Source organism: Trachurus japonicus, chromosome 9, assembly GCF_045865225.1.
Source record: "Trachurus japonicus isolate A0001 chromosome 9, Traja_1.0".
In the NCBI taxonomy this organism is placed as follows: domain Eukaryota; kingdom Metazoa; phylum Chordata; class Actinopteri; order Carangiformes; family Carangidae; genus Trachurus; species Trachurus japonicus.
The window spans coordinates 13065082-13091717 of NC_140915.1; the positions used below are offsets into that span (position 1 = coordinate 13065082).

Sequence of the window (26636 nt, forward strand, 5' to 3'; positions counted from 1 at the left end):
TAACACACACAGACACAAACACACTCATTATACTGCACATTTTTATTAGTTACTGAATGCTTAAATGGGCATACTCATGTTTGCATCTTGATACAAGTGTGTTTCTCTACGTGTACATATCTGTGTGTGATCATATGCGTGCATACAGTATGTGTGAGCCTGTGGTTACTACAGTACCCACTATTTTACATTTTTGTGAACATCATATCCAGATTTGAAAGGCCAGATTTTGCTTTCTCAAGAAGGAGTAGAAACCTGAAGAACACCTGAGAAGATCAACTACGTTACTCAAGAGCTCAAGTTCCTGCACACCATCATAGAAACAGCACTCAGACTAAACATCGCCCCCATGTCCAAAAACAGTAAAGCAAGTGGTCATGCAGGAATGGACGGCTTCCGAGGGAAAGAGAGCCAAGAGCACAGGCCTCGTAGGCGACTGTCCGTAGCCAAGGATGCTGGGTAAATCGTGTGCCCATTGAACTTATTGGCTGCAGTGGCTTTGCCAGCCCCTCTGCAGGGCCCTACATCAGAAACAAACCCATCAGGGCACATCACTGCTGCTGTTACAGGAAAAGCATCGAGACAGCTGTGACCCATGGAACACACACACACACACCACTTGCACTCAAGATTACCCCAATAGCTGGGTTGCCAAGCGATGGCTGTGTGGAGCTGAAAGACCCCAAACATCCACTGACCCCAGGTTACATCACCACTGAGGCGTTAAATGAGGAAAAACTAACTAGGAAAAGAAGTTTCAGAGTTTCAAGACCGCAGTAATTAAATTCTAATTATTAAATCAGAGTTAATTTCCACCTTTCATGTTGATCCAAAGTAAAACAAAGTGATATTTGCAGGAGACCCTTCACGTCATGTCTCCTCCCCTCCCCAATCTTTTTTATTCTCTCCCTCGGAAATTAAATTCAAGTTATTTCTGCACTTGTCTGAGCTCTGCTTGCCTTCCCTTTGCTCATCTACATGGTGATTTCACAGACACTACTTCACCACTCTGTTTGCTGTGTTCTCCCTGACCTGAACCAATTAACTTGCATTATATCAGGCCTTTACCTCACGCTGAGGCACAGATCAAGCACAGTGACTTTGCATCAGCCGAAGAGCAAATTCATTGGCCTCAAGCTGATTTTTTTTCTTTTATTACCTACTGTTTTTCTACCTCATTCTAAATTTTGTGGCTCCCCATGATACATTTCAAGACATTCAGACATGTATGCACTGCTGTTCACAGTGAAACAGTGGTACACTCTGTCAAAGATGTTCCCCATGAATTCATCTTGCCATTCAATGTGAAATACCACTAGCACTCTGTGAACATAATGTCAGTTTGCTTTCCCATGGTCCAACACAATTTAGCACCACAAAGAGGAACACTATAAAAGAGAGAGAAATAGTGATATATCCAAAAGCAAAAACCAATTAAATCCACATGGTCTGAAGTAATCTGGAAGATGCTGAGATCAAGATTGTGTCACGTCATCTCCATGGAGTTTAATATTTGTCATTGGACATACAATGTGAAAAATGTTTGTTTTTCTTGAGTACTTCATGGACTTCCCATCCACTTTTGCCAAAAAACTGAGGTTCCAAATTCCTTTTTTTGAGACAATTATTTATCTGATAAAACTGTTTTGCCATGTATTGTCTGTTTCTGATCTGCAGCCTGTGATCATATAAAATGCATCTTACTTTGAGGAACATAAAAAAGCAGAAACCAACCGTGTGTGCATGTGAAAAATATCGGCGATGCCCTCACAGACCTCAAAGTGGAATTTGTGGGCCAATGAGGAAGAACTAAGGGAGTCAGGTTTCTTTTAGGATTGTGTTCCATGAGATCCACCAGATCCCTCCATGAGGACATATTCGGCAACTGATCACAAGATGACTACTTCAATTAATCAGCTGACAGTACGGCACACATAATAAATATTAATTAGTAGTGATGGAGAGAGAGAGAGAAGCACAATAAACAAGAAGAATTATGAGAAGATGGGAAGAGATAATAAGATAAACAGAGAAGGACAAACCAAGTCAATAACAGATGGAGTATAGACGGAGAAATGAAGGAGATGGATACTGCTTTCATTTTCTGACTTCAGCTTTCTGCTCCTCTCTCACCTGCTCCCAGTCCTCCATTTACACACACACATGCACACACACACACACACACCTTTTCTCCTCGTTACTCGTTCTTTTTCACCTGCAGAGTTTTCTCTCTGAAGGACTCAGTGGAGAAGAAGCTGCAGGGTCGGGAGCTCTGCGTATGATTGTGTAGGGATCCCACCATTTACATGCACCTATTCTTTTGTTTGTGCATGCACTGAATATATACATGGCTGTGTGCCATTTCCATGTCCTTGGGAGATGCACGCACACACACACACGCACACACACACACACACACACACGCACACATACATACATACAGAAAGTGTGTGTGAGTGGCTTTCCTCTATAGAGGTTGGAATATAAAGCAGAATTGAGAGTACCTTTTGAGGCAAGGAACAAGAGGGGGATCAAACCACATACCACATGGTACTTTGAAAGATTCACAGTGTGTGAAAGAGCGGTTGTGTGTGTGTGTTGGGATGTGTAAGCTGGGGCAATTTCTGTTAAGTCCTACTAAGATTAGAACAGTGGAGAACAGTTATGGGGGAGAAGAAAAGACAGGAGAAAATAGACGAAGAGGCATTGGTGAGAGCAATTTTTTTTTTCTCCCAACCCGCTGCCCAACCAGCAACCGTGTTAAACACCCAGTTACAGTGTTAAATCTCCGTCCTACTCACAGCCCAAACTGGCAGCAACGATACAACTCCCTCTGCATATAGTCATCCTACATCTTTACCTCTTTTGGAACATTTTTTACAATTCTGCATGGTGCATTGTAAGATAAAACTGTCTTTGCCGTCCCTTAAAAGCTCACGGCTGGAAACAATAAAGCTACAGAATGCAGCTGGTGATGAAGATCAACAAGGAAAGAAGAAAAGGTAAAGATGACAAGAAAAGTAGAGAGGCAGATAAAGCTGGAGATTTTGCTATGAATAATAGGCAATTCATCAGTGCTAATTTGCCAGGCTAATCTCCCCCCATTAAACTCAGTGAGAACATTAGCCTGACAAATTAGCCCTGATAAACGAGCAAACATGAAACACTCTGGTCATCATCACGGAGCCCCGAACTACATTCTTGCTCGAGTTCAACAGTTAACTGCTCCTCAAGGCCAAACTGTCTCACAGTAAACCTGATAATAATGGTAAACAGATGTTAAATGGGTCAATATCACAACAATAAAATGCTGGCATGAAGCTGTGTAAAAATAAAATGAAGAAGCCTGGAAGTGAAAGTGCTGTACTGAAGATCAAGCTGACAGAAGGAGAGACAGCAGCAATGACTGAGCTGTGAAAATACGACAAGTCTCAGAAAGTTTGACCTCAAATGATCATGGTCGTGAGTGCACAGCAAAGAAAACACAAGTATGTCACCAGAGTGTTCCGATATCAAACCGTAGGAGAGGACAGGCATCACATTCCTGGGAACAAGTGTAGCAAAACTGAAAGCGACACAGTCTGACGGAGGCATCAATAACCACTTACACACTGTGAAATCTAAAAAGGTTTCCAGCGGTTCTTCAATTTCTTCATCAATAATTAACTTAATCATGAAAGTTTTAGGCTCTCAGGTGATGCTCTTATCCAGCAGCGCGAGTAAGCTTGAGTTTCCCCCGATCACAACATTACAAGAAACCATTAGATTACAAGGGTCAGAGTCACAGCTGCCCTGTTACAGAGTGTCCCTGAGGAGAGAAGAGAAGAGAAAAGAAAAGAAAAGAAAAGAAAAGAAAAGAAAAGAAAAGAAAAGAAAAGAAAAGAAAAGAAAAGAAAAAGACCTAACGATTGCCACTGTTGTAAGACCCCGGTGGGATCGCTGACGAGCTGCATGAGGGATTTATGAATTCATGTTTAAATGTCCACCACGGTGTATCTAATCTACGGGGATGTTACGTGTCTGGAATGGAGAATAACAGCCTGATCTTCAGCTGGAGATTACACAGCTCACAACCAAACACACATCATTGAGCAGGTTTGATGGAAAATCTCAGCTACAGGTTGTCTGAATTTCAAGCACTCACACTCACTCACTCACACAGTGTCTGATGCTGCTATTTCCTCTTTTGCGTAACGTACACTACTGCAACCAAGACACCTGGAGTAAGTTTTTTGTCAGTTTGATTTTTGTTGTTCTTTCTCAAACAACATCTAGCCTATTACTAGTCACATTTGGTGAGCATTCATATAAAAAAAAAAAACCCGTCTGTTTTGTTACTGTTCTAAATGTGTAAATACAAGAAGCATTCAATAGCTGATATATGACTGAAAGGCGAGAGAGAAAGACAGTCACGCCTGGTAGAGCACAAATGGGGTTATGCTGTGAGGAGGAAAATAGGCAAAACTTTCTTCTTTTTTTTACCCCACCCTCCGAGTAACTATGTTGTGGTTCTGGAGAGATGAGCTTTTGAAGACTGAGCATTTACCAGAGAAAAACTGTACAAGAATGTTGACAAGGTTGTAGCCACTGTGGCATCTGCTCAGGCTGCAGAGATATGAAAGAAAAGGAACTCATCTGAAGCTGATTCATGTTATGAATGACATCAGGGAAAACAATAATTAATCCTTGAACCACAATGGAATAAGATTCCACCTCTACTGTACAACAGCCCTAAAGGAAGAATACAAATAGAAAACTTATGAATGTGTCCTCTGGTGTGGCATAAGAAATGATTCACCATGAATCAGAATGTGTTTTACTGCACAGCACTAAGCTCCTGTTAACAGCAAAGACCCCCACATACATACATATAAACACACATACGACTGCACTCCTCTGGACCTCAGATGTTGGAGTCACTCTCCCAGTTTCAGGGTCACAGCTCCTAATAGTCCTGTTACCACTGGGACCACTTTCGACTTCAGCTTCCACATCTGCTCCATGTTGTTCCCTCAGACCCTGGAACCTCTCGATCTTCTCCTTCTCCTTCTTCTTCTTCCTCCGTCTGATGTTACTGTCAGCTGGGATTGCCACATCTATCACAACTGTCACAGCACATTGTCTGGTTGGTTAGCCAGCAGCTGCTTGTCAGTCTGGAACCTGAAGTCCCGCAGGATCTCAGCTCTATTGTTCTAAGACACTTTCAGTGGTAGGGACTTCTGATCCATACTCAGCACAGATGTTCCTGTGCGATATATCCCGGCCACTCGGGTATCCATCTCAGTGTGTCTCTGTCCCAGCTGGCATCTTATGGCCCCTTTCCACTAGCGCTACTTGGTGTTTTTGGTTTCCCACTATCACCTAATACCAGGTACCCGGTAGTTTTTTGGGGTTCCAAGCCAGCCGAGGCGATACTAAAACGTGACGTCAACCAACCGCCTTCCACTGATTGGCCAGAGCGTAAGAATGTGGGAACGTGACGTCCGAAACGAGAATCAAACCAGCTATTTTTAAAAACACACCAACAATGGTGTGGAAAACCATAATGTGGTCCCTAATCGACTGGCAGATGAGTGTGTTTCGAGCTGACGAGAGGATCGAAAAAAGACAGTGAGACGATGCGGCCGTAGCTGCCGTGATATGACGACCCCGCCCACGCTGAGTGAAGTACTCAGCTGTAACGGAAAAGGACCTTTATCGAGTCGAGTAGAGCTGTAACTGCTTCTATGTGGTGGCTTCTCTGCACCGTGGGCCCTGTCTGTGGTGGTGCTGCCATGATCAGAGCCCCGGGTGCCGTCCTTCAGGCCTTTTACTCAAAGGACTTCTTTTTTCCATCTGCTGATGATTTTCTTCCCCATCTCCTTATCACCCTCCCACGTCTGCTGCCACAGGCACTCTTTTAGCAGTTCATCTCAGGGGGGCGTCTTCCTGATCATTCATGGATGCTCCTTGATTCAGCCAGTATCTGACACTCACTTATCATTGCCTTCAGTGCATTCAGTGCTCATGTCTCAGGGTGATGGACCTCGGATGAAACCCTCTGTGCATGGAAGGTTCTTGTGTCTTGACGTCAGTGGCGTCAGAGGGATACATGCAGCTGTCCTGCATGCCTTCTAACCTCCATCTTCATGTCCTTCCTTTCCATTCAGGGCCTGCCTCCAATGACACCCGTCTTCACCCTCAGAGCTCCGTGATCATGGCCTCCAAACTTCTTGGTGTTGCATTCTTGATCTTATACCCAAGTATCTCATGGATCACACTCAATGGATGCAGCAGTCATGAAAGGCAGTTGTGTATCATCTAGTATTTAAACACTCCTCTCTAATTTCTGCCTTAGGGTTTCCACCACATTTGATATAACTAAAAACTAATAACTAAAGTCTTTACTTTCACTTTCCGTGGGTCTGCTATTACATTTCATGAGTTTCTCCTCTTTCCTAATTGCATACGCATAATGAGTAATTATAAAGAATACATCTTCCTGCAGGAATCAATAGTTGTTCTGATTCTTGAATTATTGTGAGGTGTAGCCTCTTTTCATTGCACATGCCTATTGATCCAATATGAATATGGACATGTTACCTGTTTTGGATATATGAATCGCCAAATCAGTGCTTTCTATAGACTTTGCAATGTACTCCTTTTTTTCTTACCTTCTTACTAAAGAAGTAGGGAAAAGAATCAATTTCAGCTTCAGAAATTCTCCACACGTTTTCTTTTATACCAGAAATCAGATCAGTCTACATTTATCCTGCAATGGTACTGCATTTACATTCATGATTATTTCCAAGAACAAAATGTTTCTTTCGTAGAAAAAAAAAAACTAAACCTGCTTCACAGCACAAAACACACTGTCTAGTAACTATCAATAAAAAAAAACCTCTTGTCAGAGCCAAAGTGCAGCAGCAGTTCAGCCAGTGTGCCGTAAAAATTGAGATTTCTACAACACGAACATCTGTAGCTTATTTCAAGTTGGTCCCAGAATAATAAAGCATACAATATGTTTTCATGAGCCTGGGTCCCAGGCCAAGAAAATAAAAGAGTTACTTGAGGGCGAGGGTGGAAAAGCTGCAGGAGGGGATTGCTCTCTTTTAGTAAAAGTATCAACTGTTTTCCCACCAGCTTGTTAAACTAAAAACAAACTTATCCCCAAACTCCTTTTTAGAACTCCTGGGGTAACTTAGAGGTAAATGCTCAAACACACAGAAAAACACACACGTAACACCATTCGCTTTAAAGACGCGCTACACTCCGAGCAATTGGTGCATCCCCGGCACAGAGGAAGGCGGGAGCGCTGTAGAGGAGCTCCGTTTCTAATTTGGGCTCTTCTATCCTGCAACGACGAGCGGCACGAACAATAAACAAAACACAATAACCAGCCGGGCGTTCTCATTTCAAGCATCGTCAAAGTCGCATTGGCACACCCAGACTCAAAGAGTGATAGAGATGTGTGGAGGGAGGGTGGAAACAGAGGAGCGACAGAGGAGGAAATGTAGAAATTTGTCTGAAGACGCAGCTTAACAACATGTGTGTGCAGACACAGCTGTGCGTGTGCAAAGATGATCAGAGCCATATCAATAACTGAGCTCAGAAAGCAAACGCCCATTAGTACTCGGAGACATATCAATTATAATTTCAGCTATAATGTCAATCATTCTGCAAGCCAAAATAAACAAATTTCAGGCTTCTCTCTCTCTTGCTCCAAACTCCCCCTCTTCTCCTCTTTATGTACCTCCGTCTATTTCCCCTCGGCCTCACACTCGTGCACAGGGCCCCCCAGAAAACACACACGGGCGCTATCCTGAGGTTGATGGCTGTCACCTTTGTGTTCTCAGCCTCTTTCAGGAGCCAGCAATGCAAATAACACCCTCATGAATATGCATGGCCGATTTGAGATGGAAAGAGAGAGAAAGAGAGAGAGAAAACGCAAGAAGAAGGAAGAAAAGGAGGCGGTGACAGGGAAATTGAAGGGTAGGGAGGATAGAAAGTAGAGGAGAAGAACGCTGTAGACAGCATGATAGCGCAAGACTGGATTAAGGGAATAAACAGATACTGAAAGACTGTGTAGGTTAAAAAGAGAAAAGAGAGTAGGTGTTGATGTGCGAGTATGTGTTTGGTCTTAACGAGTTCATGTTTTGCTGGTGCCTTATTAAGTCAATACGACAGAGTGAAAAGTTTACAGCGTGAGGAGGCTGGGGTGTCATATTTAGAAGTCATACTAATGACACGTACCTAAGAAACTGCAATATCTGGTGGGCTCCATTCCTTAAGAAAGTATAAGCTCCATTCAAGCCTTAGAGAAACCGTTTTAAAAACAATTTGAGTAATTTTCCTTGTTCAAACTACAAGTTCAACAGTCCCTTGTTTCACAGCTCAAGTTAATTAACCTTGGTACAACTGGTGCTGCATTAAGAGGTAAAAGTTATTAGTCTACAATTGGAAAGATGTCATGTACAAATGTACAAATATGGACACTCCCTCTACATACAGAATATACACTTCAGGCTCTCACCACAAGCCTGTATCTAAATTGTATGGCTTACTTAGACAATCACTTTCACAGCGATTATCAATATGCAATATTTGGGCAAACGATTTAAAACAAACTAACATTAACTGGTCTAGAGGATGGTGCAATATCCGACTCTCCTCCAGGAATCCGGACCACCAGATGATCCACTACAATTATGTTTTGAGAACCCATCTCACTCCGCAAAAGCTGGCCAAGTTTTCTCCCAACCACTCACCCAACTGTACATACTGTACCCAGGGAACCCCAGGCACTTACTTTCATATAATTTAGGACTGTACTGAAATCAACCCCTTTTGGGTATCAGTTATATCTCTGTTGTCCTCTGTTATCGGTAAAACTCTCCCTTTTACACCGACTTTGATTTTGTTAAATGACGACTCTGACTGTCATCTTTCAGTTTCCAACCGCCGCATTCTCCTGGCTGGCATCACTGCAGCTAAAAGAATGGTAGCCATCAGATGGAAGCAACACGATATACTAAACATCCCACAGTGGCTCACATCGGTTGTGGATATCTTGAACTTGGAAATTTCAGTTGCAAGAATACATGGTGCCAAACAGATGAATGTAGCGGTATTGGAAAAGGGAAGAGAAATGATCAAAACACTTTTGGCTCCACAGTCAAGATAACATTATCATGGAGAATTGAGGATATGTAGCCTACATGTACATGATTACCCTTACCTCTACCCTCAAAGTTTTTCCCTTGCTGCTCTCTGTTTGTTTGTTTTTGTTTTGTTTATTCGTTTGTTGGTTTTTATCTTTATTTTGTGTCCCTGTCGTGCTCTGTATGATTGGTTGTTGGTTGTTGTTTTGCTGTGTGTATGTTTAATAATGATTTGTATGCACTGTTTGGTGGCTTTTGCACCAAAGCAAATGAAGTAACAAATAAATAAATAAAAAGTTGATCACAAAAAAAAGAAAGATGTCATGTAAAACTGTTGAAGTGTATTATATTAAAAAAGTACATAGGGTTGATTTAGGATTCTCTGCTTAGGAGACATGCTCTTTTTGGGTCTGCATATTTCAGTGCATGTACAAATTCAACAACTGTTAAGCTGAACATGCTTGAACAAATCACTATTTCATATACTGTATGTTTTAACAACCTTCACAAATGCCTGAATATTCACACTTAAAAAGCACTGAACTGCTGTTTTGCACTGAGCACGGTGGAGGGACGGGGGACATGGGCATTAAATCAAGGACCAGATCTGGATAATTTACAATAAATTTGAATGTTTTGTCTCTGAAGTCTGGTGTATGTTGTTTGACATTGCCCCTGGTGGAGGTCTGCACCCTTCTGTGATTTGGTTTAATCTCCCCACTGCTCTCATAGACTGTAAAGTACTCTGATGAGTTTTCACAGTGCAATCAAGTCTTAGTCACTTCAGACTGAGCATCCAAACTTCATATGAACTCTATGAACTTCTTAACCACAAACCCAACCCTCTCAATCCCAACCATTTCACTCTGTGCCCCAAGATTTTGTCATCACGCTTTTCATCTATTAACTTATTTTTTTCCATTTTCCATTACTGCATTAGAGACTCTTGCACCTAGTTGGTCTAGCAAACCGGGATTAGTTTAACTGCTCGACGGCATGATACCACGACAGTTACAGCAAAAGATAGACAGCCCAGAGACTTCCTCACAAACATCCCTCCCCTGCCACTCAAGGCGAAGGAGATGAAAATGGCACGCTGTTCAGAAGAGATGAAGAAAGCAAGAGTTGTTTTCCACCAGAGCAGCGGTGTGCTCCTCACTCTTGATACTTTCCTGATACCTTGAAGCTGCACTTGTTGTGCCCTTAAAACAGGCAGGATAAATGTGGGGGAAAAGATGACAAAAATGCACTCTCTCCACATCACTGGTGCATTGTTAAGTGCAATAACTTTCAATACAAACATATTCAGAGTCAGACATGTGTCAAGGAAAACCAGCGCTAAGTCAAATTGCTAATTGCTTGTTAACAATGATACACCCAGTCACAATAACGACAATAATCATGAAAAAACATCATATATAAACATAATGGGGGAACACAAACAATTTTCAGACATGATGAGAAAGATGATGATACACCAATGATGTACTGGTGTATTGTTAAGTGAGGGAGAGAGGTGCGAATCCCCTCTCCTGGAGCCTTAAGGCATTAAGCGCTGATCTCTGCATGATCGATCTCCACTAGCAGAACAGAAGCAAACAAATGAGATAATGTGTGATTGGTGTACAAAAACAAAAAGCATCTCTCTCGCTGTCACTAGACCCAAACTCGACTGAGACAATCAACAATTTTAAAATCTTAAATACCACCACATAATGAAGTCTTGAGCACCACACAGTGTTTTCTTCTGAACACTGGAGGGTGGAAAGATGAAAATCACACCCATTAACCTTTACCTAAAACAAACTGTTCAGTTTATTGTTTTAACAAACACTTATTTTCTTGGCTACATCACTTAAGAGTGTAGAACTTATGGGTCCACACTGAGCTGAAAGCTGCATAAAGTTCTCAGTCGCAGCACTGCATCTCTCTCTCTCTCTTTCTAATTTGCTTCAGTTCAAACATAATGAAATATTACTTAATACAGCATTCAGGTCTACAAGGCCACTTCCAGGACCAAGGACATCAGTTTTTAGATAGAGCATTTATTATTTAGATTTTCTTTTTCTTATTAGATGCATATTTCTCTACATAATTCATGCTTGATGTTTATTATATTACTTTTCCCTCTCAGTCCTTCTCACTTTCACAGTTCATCACAATGTTACAGCCCTATCACTCTTAATTTAGTGACAGAGCTTCTCTCACATACTTGTTTAATTTTTTATTAGCTATTTAGTCCTGTACAATAACAAAAGTTTACTGCATTGTACGTCTTTGATTCTGACACAACAACCACATTTCCTCACATTTGTGGATGGATGTTAAGGGAATAGGTAAATGGGAACTTTATGAGAATAATGGAGCAGCTAGAGCACACACCGGGCCACAGATACGTATATGCCAACATGAGTACATGCTGTGTTGAGTCCAATTTAATGGCTAGGGTGATTATTTAGAGTGCTGCTTCTGAGGAGGCACAGAATGGAGTAGAGCGGGGACAGAGAAATGATCTCTGATCCAGAGAATATGAAAGATTTCCTTTAGAGAATATGATAAATAGCAGAAGGAAGAGCCAGACAAAGAAAAACAATGGCACAGAGAAATACTGCACAGAAAAAGACAAAGGCAGGGAGACACTGACTTGAATACAGACCAACATTAAATGGAATATACTTATTATTTTATTTTTTTTATATATATTTTTTCTTTCTTTTGGCAGAAAGAGATGTTTTAGTTCACTTAGAAATTAAATAATGAGAAGACACAATGAATCATCCATGTTCCCCCAATTGTTTCTCTGGCACTTCATGCTTTTGGATGGTAGAAAACCACCACTGTGTGTATGAAGAGTGACTCTTTTTGTAATAAGACTAAGGTAATAGATGATGTATCATTAACTCGGTGTTTCATGTCTCCATAGCAATAAAGTCATACATTCATTAGCCATACTTATTATCCTTTTAGGCTCATGGATCCAATCCCAGCTGGGTGAGTGGGAGCTTCACCTTGAACTGGTCTGGATGAGTTTATCACAGGAATGATATATACAGACAAACAATCATTCATTCACACATTCATTCCTACCAGAAATTTAGAGTGGCATATCAACTTGACCTGTATGTTTTGGGATTGTACTTCAAATACTCCAGAAAACCCAGACAGCCACAAGAGGAACTCCAACCAGAAAGGAGGTTCAAACTCAGGCTGCACAACGTACGAGTAACATCATACTGCTGCTGATAATACGGGCAGTAACTGTGATATGTGATACGCGATTTCAGCTAGAATGGTCATTTTTGCTTTCACGTAAAAAAAAAAATGATATTGGTGAAATTGCAGCTTCTGCGATTTGGATATTGGACTTTTTATTGCAGTGTCTGTTACATTGTGATTAATTCTGCAGGCTTGGTTCCAACCCAGAAACATCTTGCTGGGAGGAGACATTGCAATTACAATTTTACAATTTTTTGCATTGTGAAGGAATTTTTTACTTATTATCTTAATTTTAATTTCTTCTTTTGTCTGCTGTGCCCACCATGAAGACATCATTGTTTTGGTTATGTCACGTTTGTCTACAATTTAGATTGTCAGCATAGTATTTGATGGGAGACGGAAGAGGAGCAAAGACCAGTAATGTGAATTTTAGCTTTAGATGCAACTACAAGCTTATCAAAGATCAAAAAACAAATACAGTAGGGAAAACTAACGAAAGAAAACCTTTTCTTTTATTTGAGATGGAAACAGCATGTATTAAATAAATAAATAAATAAATAAATAAATAAATAAATAAATAAATAAATAAATAAATAATCAGAACCAAACTAGAAAAGCTCATGCAACACAATCACTTTGTTAATGGAGGACTTACAGTACCCATTTGTTTGTTGTGTGTGCGTCTGTGTGTGTTTTTTTCCAACACCCCAGAAGCCTAATTATTGGCTTCATCCCAGCTCAGAGAAATGCATCTAATTCTCATTTTATCCTTTATGCCTTTTCAAGGCTGCATGAAACACATTTGTCAGTTGGAGGCACTGACACACAAACACAGATAAAGGGACTGAGCAACAGAGACACCATGAAACCATGAGAGTCACAGTCCCAGTAAAAATACGAAAACATGATACAGATGGCAGCTCATATTCTTACAGTATAGCAGACGCACACGCGGGCAATGCAAGAGAACAGTTACACTTACGATCATATTATGCTAAATGTAATTTAAGGCCACGGACAAACACACAAACACACACGGTTGTGAAAAAACCAATCGATTCTGCATTCTTGCTGGTAAAAAGGGCAGCTGAGGTGAAATCGATGGTGAAGCTTTGTGGAATAAAGGCATCCTGGGTATTCTGTGCGTGTGTGTGTGTCTCTCTCTGTCTTGTGTGTGTGTGTGTGTGTGTGTGTGTGTGTGTGTGTGTGTGTGTGTGTGTTGTAACCACCAGAGAGGACTTGCTGGTCCTTAGAAGTACATCTCCCCTCTGATCCTTGGAAAAATCCACTAATCCTTACACACACACATACACACACACACACACACACACCGAGGCAAACGCAGACAGAGAAAATTAACAGGATGATAAATTCAGTTGCCACACAAACTAACAAACCAAAAGCAAATGACGACTGAGATACAAAAAAAGAGAGAGAAAAATGAGAGAGAGAGAGCACAATCAGGGAGAAAAAAACTTGTTTGCTTTTTGATAATAATCAGCATCTCAATCTGTCCCTGTCTGTCTATCTATATATCTCACACACACACACAGACACACACAGACCATTTATCCCCTCATCAGTAATCATCTCACTAATTAACTAACCCAACAATGATAGCACACAGTTCAAGATGACAGCTTTTTAATGAGGGAGATACTAATCACTTTGACCCTCAGTCTGTCAACATTCCCGCTGTAGAAAAATGCTGAAATGCCGAGTGCAGACTCGGAGCATCGCACTCATGTGGCGGCGGCGGGTCTCCGCAGATTGAAACACTGTGCCTAAACACGTCTAAGTGAATGCTCACTGACCTGGAGGCTGCACCAGAACACGAATACATCATCTGCTATACTGCTTCAGGATTAATGCGTGAAACGGGGGAAGTTTTAGCCTCCGTTAGTCACATTTGAGCTTAAATGCCATAATGTACAGTAGACGTTCCAGTAGAAAAGACGTTATATGCTTTAAAACAGCTGTAGGAATTGCGGCTCTAAATGAATCCAGATCTGTTTCAGTGGTTTGGGCTGAGAAGAGTGGTTGAAAATCCTTTGTGAGCCGTGTTACGCTTATTTCCTGAAGGTGTCTTTCTTGTCCAGCGGGGCATCTACAACCCAGATGTCACATTGTTACGTGCATGTGTCCCTCTTCACTCCTACTTGTCTGAGACTTGGACAACCTATTCTTAGTTATGATTACCCCTGCATTCTTATCCACACAGTCCTGGGTCACCTTTGCTACCTTTGCTATAAAGATGGCTGCATCTAAAACAGAATAATCATGAACGTTGATCGTGAACTGAACTCATGGAGAGTTTGAGGCTTTAAAAAAGGAAGGAAGTGAAGAAATCCATTCATTAAGTGATCCAAGCTGAGGGAAAGTGTACACATGCTCCCCTTCCTCCTCTGTGTTTCTATTATGTATGTTGTATGTCATTTTGAGATAATGTTAAGTTTGTGCATCTTCGTAGCCGACCAATGGGTTACTCTGTAGTATGTTGCTCTGTGTGCAGTTACACATTAGAAGAAAATATCTTCCGTCATCTGACAGCATTAAGTTTGAATCAGAGGCTCCTCGGCCAATTATCAACAAATATGCAGCAGTGATGATCAGAATCAACCCAAAGGCACTACCTAAAGCTTTTATTTTTTTTGTAGAAGTTGGTTATAGGTCTGTCTTTATGGTTTTCTTTTATACTATGTGACAGATACTGGAGAAAAAGGATGTACAGCAAGTTTTGGCCAGCTCACTGTAAAGACACTACAACACAGTTTTGAATGGTCACCAAGATATTTGCCTGCTTTCTGAAGCCCTACTGGGGATGTGTGTCCTGTTGTTGTTGTTGTTTTGTAGATAATGTTCCCTACCATCACCTGACAAAATAGAAACATGGTAGGAACCTCTGCTTTGAGTAACTTGAATCTGAAGCTGATACCATGTACTCCAACGGAAAAACAACAAGCTGGAAAAAGATCATTTTAGTTCTAGACGAAAAAACTGAAACAAACCCCATAAAATCACTGCCTGATTTGAAAAACCATATGCACAAAAACACTTTGACTCCTCTGTTTTTTGTTTTTTTACTTTTTAAAAAAAAATCTTAATTAATGAACAGATCTCATGTTCCCATGTTCTGCTCCTCTCCCTTCACACTGAATGTTGGCTGGGAAACAAAGACTGGGAGAGTGCACTTAAGTTTGGCCCATTATCCTCAGGCTTCTTTGACTGTTTATTAATATCTAAGCTTGAGTACCAGTGTCAAAAAGCAATTACAGACTCATCCAGCACACGTCTCACATGTCCGTGTGGTTCTTTCAGCCATAATGTTTAATTGTCTATTGGTATCATTTTCATTCTGTCACGCTGGCTGACGTTGGCAGCGGCTCTGTGACGGGTCTTGGAGCAGCAGGCTGCAGTTATTGTACGTTAGGGAGCCAGAGAAACACTGTTGTTGTTTTGGGTTTTTTTTTTTTTTTCACATCATTTTCTTCCTCTTTAACCTGAGTCTAGACATCCTCATCCTCCAACGTGACTACAGAGGCAAGTCATTATAGTTTTGGCACCATTTTTTGGACATTTGTCCACGGAATTGTGTCTTTTTTAATAGTAAAATTACAATGCGGGATTTTACAGCATGTAGCCAAAGAGCTAAAATTAACAAAAATCTGTGGCTTTTCTAACGTGTTAATGAGCTCAATCTATTATCAAACAATGTACCTGCTTGAATTATCTCCTGATGAACAAATTTAACATATAAACAAGGTTCAAAATATCAGTGATGGTCTGATTTATCTCAAACTCTTTACAAATCCTATTCCTCTATCTTCTTATTTTTCTATCTAAATGAAATTACTGAATAGGGAGAAATAAATGGAAGCAATGTGGTGATAACTTTTAGAGAAATGTACTGTTCAGTAGAATAGACTACTGTATATCCTGGGACAACTATGATGAGGTTTGGCCTAAATGTGGTTGAGATGAATGAAGTGGTGAGTGATTAAAGGAGAAGATGTGACTCAAATGCGAAATGTGAGTGAGCCGGAAGAGGGCGAGGTGGCGGTGTAACTTCAGCCTTATCCGACGTCTTCAACCACAGCCTCAGCCGGTCGTCGTGTGCAGCCGCGAAGCCTCATCACATCACAAAGTGGCAGAAGCATGTGTGGTTATGTGAGACTACAAGCCCAGTGACAGGTGATACAGCGAGGATGACGCCCAATCCAATTTGCCAAATGTGCGTCGCCTCGAGTCGATTCCTCTGTCCTTGCATCTCATCCTTTCGGAGGAGTTGTACGGTGAGGAAGTGATGCAAGTGAAAGGAGGAGGAAAAGCTTTCCCTTCCCTCCTTTGTGCTTTTATCCTTCCCTCTCATTACAACCTCTCCCCTTTTCCTTCTTCTTTCACTCTCTCGCTCTCTTCTCTCGCTATCACTCGTCCTCTCTCCGTGTCCCTCCATCTCCTCAGCAGTTTATCATAATCACATCACCTCAGTGTGATGGAGCACACTTAGGGCTTATTATGTGTCACACTCGTACACACACACACGGACACACACATACACACACACACACATACATACAGGAATGAGATCCACTTAAGCCTTATTACATGTCTGACTGTGCTTCTTACATGGGAGATTATCCATGGGACTGCGTGCAGGGGGCAGAGGCCAAGAGCTGCAGGTGGGACGGACACACACACGCACGCACGAGCGCACTCACACATGCACACACACACATCCATTCAGGTGTGAGTGGAAAGATATGCTGGAGATTTTTAAATTGGACATTCTTCAAAATTGACACAGGTGGACAAGACTACATGAATAGAATAGAATAGAATAGAATAGAATAGAATAGAATAGAATAGAATAGAATAGAATAGAGCAAGACCTGTTGAAATTTAAGGAAAGAAAATAGATAGCAGTACCATGTGTGTGAGCCACAGAGACTGTACTGTAAAAAAGCCCCACACACACAGCAAGGATGTTGTACAATAAAGACAGAGACGAAGCATCTGTAGGAGGAACCAAAGAGGCCATTTCATCACTTTAGCGTGTGTTTGTGTGTAAGTGAGTGTGTGTGGGTATGTATATGTGTGTATATTGTAGGACACACCAAACAAGCATGTACAATGCTTGTGTGTTCATGTGCTACGCGTGAAATATAGTATGTGTGTTGAGACATAGCATGTGCAGGATGTCTGTGAACTATATATTTTTGCTCTGCCTATGTCACTGTGTGTGTGTGTGTGTGTGTGTGTATGTTTCAGCAGGTGGTAGGAGGTGCACTGTCCACTTGTTCTCTTCCTCTAGTGTCCTCAGATGACCTCAGGAATGAGAAACACACAACTGTGGTGCTTTTCATTGTATTACTGTTTGTTTTTTTTCCCTCAGCATCTTTTAAGAAACACGTTGGAAACATACACAAAAGATTAAATCAGACCAATAAAGGTGTTTCTTCTTTAAAGGCAACAGTACCTCGAGTGTGTTATCACAACCCCTCCACCCACCCCACCCCAAGTCATTGCCTTTGCTCACAGCTCCTTCCTCGAATTTCAAATATCCTGTCTGCAGTGCATCACTGGATCATCACACATCAATGACACAAGTGCAAGTGTATTGCTGCCACGCAGAGGCCCGCTCATTTCATATGAAAGACCTTATGCCAGTGCTATGTAATTACTTTGCAGATGCAATGTTCTGCAATGAAAGTGTCACAGCTCAGTCATGCATTCATTCATCCCCTGCCTGCCTTCACCATATTACTAACACTAGCTGTCATTTCAGTGATACTGAGCGTGCCTTGCCTTCCTGCCCTTCAGTAACTGCGGCTTTCCTGCGTCTCAGCCACCTGACTCCCCCTCCACCCTGTTCTCAACCCTCTAATCAGACGTATCGGCCCATTTTGACTTGTTTAAAGACTGCTACATTTTCCTTATATTTTCCGACCCTCTCACCTTCTTTTTCCTGTTTTCTCTTTTGACTGGTTTCATCTTCCTGTTACTGACCACGACCACCACCCTGACTCTGTCAACAGTTTTGAACTTTTGCTAGTGTCTTTTCAGGTCTCCTAGACATGAGCTTTGACAGAGAGTATCTGTAACGCCTTGCAGTGCAGGAGGCTATAGTTTAAAGGGATAGTTAAACATTTTGGCAAATTGGCCCATTGCCATAATCCCTATAGTCTTATAAGTTTGTTACTTTTAATTGTCGGTGCAAGCTATTTTTAGAACGGCGGAGTGGAGCCGCAAGCTGCTCAGAGCTATACGCTACGGAGGCTAATGGGATTTTTTGGTTTCCTTCATCAAACTCATCAAATACACAATCCAACGACTCCACAACGCTCTGGTGGACAAGTTGTGACCTGCACATTCACCACACTATGAGATAATAACAGAACGTTACCAGACGGAGTTTTCGTTTTTCGAGGTAAACGCAGAGACTGCTTGCCGAAAAACTGCTACCTCGAAAACAACTCCAAATCCCATTAGCCTCCGTAGCTTAGCTCTGAGCAGCTCACCGATCGGCTCTGCCGTTCTAAAAATAGCTTGCACCGACAATTAAAGGTAACAAACCTACTCCTAAGATTATAGGGATAATGGCAATGGGCCAATTTGCCAAAATATTGAACTATCCCTTTAAGCAACACTGCAAGTCCATGGTAAAACTACTAAGGTGATATGGAGACAAAAAAGCTTTCTGAGGTTCAGCCAGTTTAAGAGAGTGTGTTCTATTGCATTACATTACACTGCATCTGCTCATTTGTTTAAAGCATCAGTGTAGTAGGACCATCGCCTAAGTACTGAGTACTACTGACCTCATTCAGGCAGCAGCAGCACATTCACAGATGCTGACAACATTTGATTAAAAAAAAAACCTGTATAAATCCACACATTGTAGACAGCTGTTGTGAACCTGTTAGCTATAGTAGCTCCCACACTTTTATGCTTATGATCCTACAACCAGTGCAAAACTCTGGGTACAGATGTCACCAGTTGCTAAGTCAAACTTAAACTCTGAATGGAAAAAGCAGCCAATAGGTGGTCATATCGTTATTTCTGGCAGTGATTGACTTGAGGCATCGATACTCTATTGGAATTCAGGCCCTCTGCCAGTGAGTATACTGTCTACACAGGGTGAGTACAGAGAACGTATCTGATTGGAGACGCAGTATTATTAGCTTTCCACGTTAGTAAAAACAATGCTTTAAAGTAGCTATTCCTTTGTTATCACATACGTGTTATCAGTGGTCAAGTCTGATGAGAAAAAAACTGCAGAGTGAAGTCTGTGAAAATCATTAACTTTGATCCATAATGTGAAACGATGTTTAACAGTGGTTGTAAGAGCAAAAGTCAAACGTTTCTTGACTGCTATTAGTTCGCTACAACCACCAAGCAAACCTTGTGCTGCCTGCTCAGACTAATCCCAAACCTCTGTGCTTAAACATTCATTTGATCTTCACTCACATCATTACATCAAACAAAATTAAACATGACACTTTATCCTCTCAAAATCTCTTCCTGGCTCACACGTGTGTTATTGGATGACTACTTGTCTCATGCAGAGATACCAATGTGCAGCTTTCATTATGTTAAATCAGTTTCTTAAAGATTCTGTGGAAATGATCTGAGAAAAGATATTCAAGCCTCGTGTGAAAAGGGGAGATGGCTGATGTGCTGGGTGTGTTTCAGGGAATCTGAAACACTGAAAAATGTATCAAAACAGGCTCTATAAATTGTTCTCAATAGTTTCAAACTCAGAGGAGCATGTTGTTATAGTAATGCTGTATCCAGCCACTGTTGCTGTGTGTGCTGCTGGGACGTTCTCTGGATACAATGATAAATTTGCACATCTGTCATTTGTCAGCCTGAAATCCCCAAAGTCAGTGAAATGATGAGGCGGAGATGGGATGCAGATATGCCTGCTTAAGTCTAGATCAGGAGTGTAAACTTATTTTCAGCCAGCAAACCAGACTGAAATTTTCTTCCTGCAATACAAGCCTATGAAAAATGTAATGCTGCTTACAGTATCTGGGAGACTATGTTGGTGACCTCTTCAAGCAAACCTGAGAGACATTTTTGGATTCCTTCAGTTTGAGAAACCAGAGCCTATACTCTGATTTTATTGCCTTTTATTTTCCTGCCTCCCCAAAATTCATTGCCTCGAAGTCACCCTTTCCTCCCGCTTCTCATTCTCTATGTTTTCTCCTCTCCTCAGATCATTCATGAATATTCATGAGGGTGTTATTTGCATTGCTGGCTCCTGAAAGAGGCTGAGTACACAAAGGTGACAGCCATCAACCTCGGGGAGGCGGTGGTGTTGAGAGATGAGAGAGCTCGGATGAGGAGGAAAGGAAAAAGTGGAGATGATAGAAAAAAAAGAATCAGAGAGAGACTGGAAGAAAAATGTGAAATGACACTGAAAGAGGACAAAATACCAAATTAACCTGGAGCCACTTCAGTGAAAAGCATTCCCGCTCTTACCTCAGCGTGAACTGCTCCGTGTTTGAATCCGTCCTCATGTAGACACCAAACGCCACCGTCTTGCCGAGCCGCACTGGACTGGGCGGCACCACAACCTCCACGTTTTCATCCAGTCTCAGTCTTTCTCCTCTAGCGGAAACCGAACCCACGCTCATCGCCACAGAACCAGCTTTCAGCAAGTCCTGAAGACCCTCGTCCACAAGGGGGCTCCACTGTCCTCCGAGGCCCACGCCCAGGCCTCCCAGAGGCCCGGCGTTGGCGCTCTGACCTCTCCACGGCTCGTTGACGATGTAGGGACACTCCTGACCGGGCCCTTCTACTGGTATGACCGAGTAATACACATCCACTGACGGCAGAGTCACTTCGGGAGGCCGCTTTCTCACTTGCGGTGGTGTAAACCAAGCTGGGGGAATCTCCAGACGGACAACGCAGATGCCAGATGGTCCCACGAGTCGGCAGCCAGCCGAGGGTGCTGCTTCGCTGGTGTCCCGGATGGCCACGGCTCTGACACATGGCAGGAGGGAAGGAGGAGGCGGGTCGGGCTCATCCCAACGCCGCCCTACTAAGTAAAAGAGTATCTGAGGACACAACAGATACATATGATGTCATAGTGGTTAAATCAGCAGACAGCCAGCCAACAAGACACTGGACTGAAAATTTTGAAAAAAAAAATGAATATTTTATGCTAGATGTGAATGAATGCATGAATGAATAAGTGAATACAATCATCAGCTCAGACTGATTAAAGCATTTTCTGCTTCTGTTTGAATAAACACCTGTTTGCCAACATGCTAATCCTAACTACCCACTGTCCCCGAGAGGCCAAAAATATTTTTATGCAGGTTTAATAAAGAAAGAAAAGTTGGTGTCACATCATGTTTTCTGAATTAAAATAATGAATTTGTTTTATCATGAGCAGACAAACCAACATGTGATAAATGAATTAACAGAATCTCTGATTATCTTCATGCTAAGGTCTGAAACTTTTTTTTCTCTTTCCATTAGAAAAAGTAAAACCCCAGGTCCCTACAGCCGACATGTGGATATCACAGATTTCTGCTCTTATTCCTCTCGAGAAGTTGACTCATGACCTTAATCACAAATTGGGCAAGTTTTGGAGGATCTGGGAACCATTGCATTCCTTCTTACAGAAGCTTTAACTCATCATCTGTCCCTGGAAGATGAGGATTGAGGCTCTTTCATTTATGTCATGTCATGTATGTGCTCTTTGTTTATTTGTCTCATGTCGTCTTTTTATTTACTTATTTATTTTATGTATACATATACTGTATAGCGCAGCGCTCACTGTTGGTTTGGGGTGGGTTTTTCTTCTTTTTTGTTTTTATGTTCTGTTGTCTGTCTTGTTCTAATGTTTGTACTCATAAAATTGAAAAGCCAATAAAAAGAAAAAGAAAAAGTAAAACAATACCTGTATCCAGGGCTGTGCTGACCCTACTCTGGGCACCACCACTTGACCTTTGACCTTCCAGTTCAGAGTCACCTGGTTGGTGGTCAGCAGCATGTGCGGCGGCGGGCCCTGGAGCAGCTCCACCGGGATCGGCTGCTCGGCGCTCACGTTTGCGTAGCTGCAGTTGACGCTGGGCAGGGACTGCGGGGCGGCGACGCCCGGCTCCAGCTGGTGGAGGAAGAACGGCTCCGTCCGCGACGACAGGCTGCCGTTCCGCATCACCTCCTGATTGGCTTCCCGCAGGAAGAAGGCGGAGTCGGCGCCGCTCAGCTGGCATTGGACGGGGAGGTAGGTGGGGAGGGAGGAGGAGAAGCGGGGCTGGGAGGAGTCCGGCCCTCCTCCTGGTCCTCCGCCTCCTGCTGCTCCTGCTCGGCTGTCGGACACTGAGGAGAGAAGGATGACGGGAAAAGGGGAGCAGGAAAGAGAGAGAGAGAGAGAGGACAGAAAAGAAAGATTAGCTGTGTATTAATTTAAAAAACTTTCACTTTCACAAAACAAATAATGAAAACAACACCTTATAATGCTTACAGTGTCGCTTTGTAACTGAAACCCCGAGCAGCTAATGATCTATTAAAGTCAGGACAGCAAACAGTGTGTAAGTCTGAGACTCACTGACCTGTGAAATGCATTTTTATTACACACACTAATATAAACACACGTTCACATCTATCAGCTTTTTTCACATAAATTCACACGGGCATTACAACGCGCTGACACAACATACACCACAGTACAGGGTGTTTCCTTACAGTTTCCCTACCAGGAGAAATGAGCATAAACACATTAGCTCCGAGTCGTGTACACAAGACTGATCAGCACAGACTCAGCAGCACACAGGGCTCTGCATTAATACAAGGCTGTTTATTTTTTTTTTTTTATTCTTGTTTCAAAAAGCATTACACCTGCAAACACACTATCAGACATGACATACTGCTCTTTGTCAGTTTATTTCCATATATTTACATTCACTTTTTTTTTCTCTTATTCATCTCCTGCTGTATTTACCAGACATTTCACAAAGACTGGGTGTTTGGATCCTGGGATTACTGGGGTTTTGGTTCAGTATCTCATTTCCAAAGAGGACAAGGGGTTACACCGAGTGCGCTGTGATGGGAAGGAGTTTTGATCCCTATCCCTTAATCCTCCATCACTCAGTATTTGTTATTAATCCTCTGTTTGGTTTGTCAGCGTTATATTGTGCAAGGCACTGAACGACCAAACTGATCACTTATTGTCAACTCTGATATGAGTGTTAGCTATACTGCTGACATGAGATCACTTGGGTTTGGGGTTGAGTTAAAGGAAACTTACAAGGCACCTACAACTCATATTTTTAATTAGCTTCTTACAATTAATGATGAAATCCTGTTTGAACGCTATTTTTACTATTTTCTGCACAAGTAATGTCACATATGAGATTTTTATATATTTGTTTTTTACCCCCCTCCTGTACATTTAGCAACATGTGTATCAGGATCAGGTAACTAACTGCAATCAATTCATACACAAATTGGCCTTTTTTGTTAAAGAATAAGATCCTTTAACTTAAAATGCACAAACCTCTGTTTTAGCAATCGGCTCAAAATCCACAAGACTCAACTGATAAAAGATTGATTTTCACATCACACAACACAACATGTTGATATTCTGCTCTTGGTGAGCTTTATTGCATTATGTGTGTGTGTGCTGTGTTATTGTGTGACAATCAGTGGTGGAAGAAATATTCAATTCATGCAATAACGGAAACAAACTAGCTGATCAAGCATCAGACTCTGCAGTAGTAACTCTCATGTTCTGCAGGGGAAAATTGCTGTTCTTGTCAATGGAGTCCAGTGTTTTTTTTGTTTTGTTTTTTGAAGAGGCTGATATAATGGCTGATTCCAGATGACCAAAAAGCTTGTTGCTCTTTAACATAACAAGCAAAACAAAAACCTGAATAGGTAATAGCAAAATCATCATCATAAACCACATGTTTATAGTGGATTAAACCTAAAGTGCAATACGTTGAACTTCATGTCAAAATTGTAGCCAAAGACAACGGAAAATAACATAGTATGAAATAACATTTACAGGACATGAGTGCATGGAAAGGCTACTGCTGTAAATAAGAGTAAAATTATATGGAGTACAAACTAGCATTTATTTTTATATACAAAAAAGATTGGAGGTTTTCCATTGAACCTCACAAAAGAAAACACACACACACAGACACACAGCAGTGGGTTTGTGTGGAAATGTGTGTGTGTGAATATTCGTGTCCTAGGGTAGCAGAGTGTGAAAATATAATGAGGGTGGGACAGCATAGCGCTGTCTGGGGCAAGTCATACTGAGGCGACTTCACAAAAAAATAATAGCACAGAAATAAAGTGATACCTCAGTGCAACATGAATAAGCAGGCTGGTTTGGTTATGGTGCGTGGGCACGTAGGGATAAGATTAGAGTGAAAGAGACAGGCGAAGAGAAAGAGAGAAAGGAAGAGAGAGCAATAAAAAAAGGCAGAGAAGAGTGAGGCAGAGGAAAAAGCAAACCAAAATAAAGTGAGACAAAAGAGGGAGGGAGAAAGAAGAGAGAGGAAACTTGGTGCATACACAACAGATTGGAGATAGTGGCATTTTTACGTTACACAGGATGACTGCATATGCATACACTTCACTCCGAATGACACCAACTTGTCTCGATAGTTGTTCCAGAAAACTTTCTTGAGAAGATGGATGCACCAACACACTATACATAGCATACAGTGTCAATAAAGGTTTGGAGTGAAATTTAAGACAATGGCATATGAGGAGCGGAACAACTGCATCCTGATGATCCTTAGATCTCAAATTTTTACACTTTTATAGCGTTGCATTTGAAGTGTCGCTCCATAAGAAGATGCATTTGTGGTTATGAGAACCAAAAATTATACTGTATGTCAAGGCAGTTCAACAACTCTCTTCAGCTGCTTCTTTCTGGACCTCAGCAGTTCAGTGGGCCAATCAGAAGAAAGGAGACTCTGAGCCTCTGTTCTGATTGGCTGTCTGTTTTCTGCAGCATCAAATAAAAATGTAGCAGATAAAAAATCCTGCAAGGTTGGATGATGGGTCGTGGTGGGCAGGGCTTAGGCCATGACTGAGAGCCTACACAACTGCTTTGTTGTGACATCACAAAGTTACTAAAGTCCTTACAGCTCATGTTAAGGCTCAATGTCTGAAGACAGGACTGTATTCTTCAATTTCGATATGGACTGAGGCCCGATACCTATTAAATTAAAGTATCAATTTAGAATCTAGACAGAAAAGACAGGAAATCTAACTATGTCCAATCTGGGACCTTTAAGAAGCCTTACATAATCGTTATGGTAAATTGTTTGGGTCATGAAAGGACATCCAGAATAAGAAAAGAAAAATTCAATTTCTCCCATATTAATAATACATTAAAATATACAGCTCCCTTGGCTTCATCAGTACTTTAATAAAATGTAAGTTCATGTACCATCAGAGGTCGACATAATGCAAATGAATGCTCGCAGCACGGGGGTCGGTGAGGGCACTTCATGTTTTGGAGCCTTCTCTCATTAGAGGTTAAGAGTCACGTGCTGGCTGAAATGTAGCCAGAGTGAATTCTGAAATGTAGTTTGTAACCACCCACTGCTGACTGACAGATAGGTCGTGTGGTCAGAGCACATCAGCACATTAGCCTCAGTGGGCTCCAGTTTTTCTCCCCTATTATCATCGGTGTCCTTGAGGCGCAAAGGCCTGCATGTGCATGTGTGTGTGTGTGTGTGTGTGAGAGAGAGAGAGAGAGAGTGTGTGTGTCAGCTGTTCGAGGTCCCTGTCCGGGATTGGGACATATGCTTCAAAAGACTCCTGTGGACACACACACACATACACACACTGGCAAAGGTTGACCCTTGGATGAAGTCATAAACATTATGATACAAACAGGAAAAGACAGATTATAGAGACCTATTACAGTATCTTACTGTAGGTCACATTTGTTTCCTTTATATATCCATTCTCATGATGACTTGTTTTTGCTGTTAAAAACTCATCTTATGTGAAGAAACATCATCACACGTATAACCTTCAGACCTGGGAGGCAGGTTGGTCTCAGCCCAACAGGCGGCGCTCTACTGCTAAGTCAAGGTTGGTCCCCCTGAAATCTGGTGTTCGAGCACTGGTGGGACATTGGCTACCATTGAACCTGGCATGGTCCAGATTCCCTGGCGTCATTACTTTGGCAACCACCAAGCACAACAGGAGTCCATACCCGCTGCGTCCTGCTGCACAATGTGTGTGTAAGATAGAGCAAATGTTTATATGTATATGTGTAAATGACTATACATGTGC

General features: G+C 41.8%; 1 protein-coding gene across 1 annotated transcript in view; it reads right to left on the minus strand.

The window, feature by feature from the left end:
• Window positions 1–26636, minus strand: part of LOC146981052 (transmembrane protein 132D) — a 273658-nt gene that overhangs the window by 154132 nt on the left and 92890 nt on the right. Inside the window, exons 2-3 of the mRNA XM_085785988.1 lie at window positions 22267–22688; window positions 20838–21415 (exon numbers count right to left, since the gene is read on the minus strand). Coding sequence (XP_085642114.1) covers window positions 20838–21415; window positions 22267–22688 — 1000 coding nt within the window. The remainder of the gene's footprint in view (window positions 1–20837; window positions 21416–22266; window positions 22689–26636) is intronic.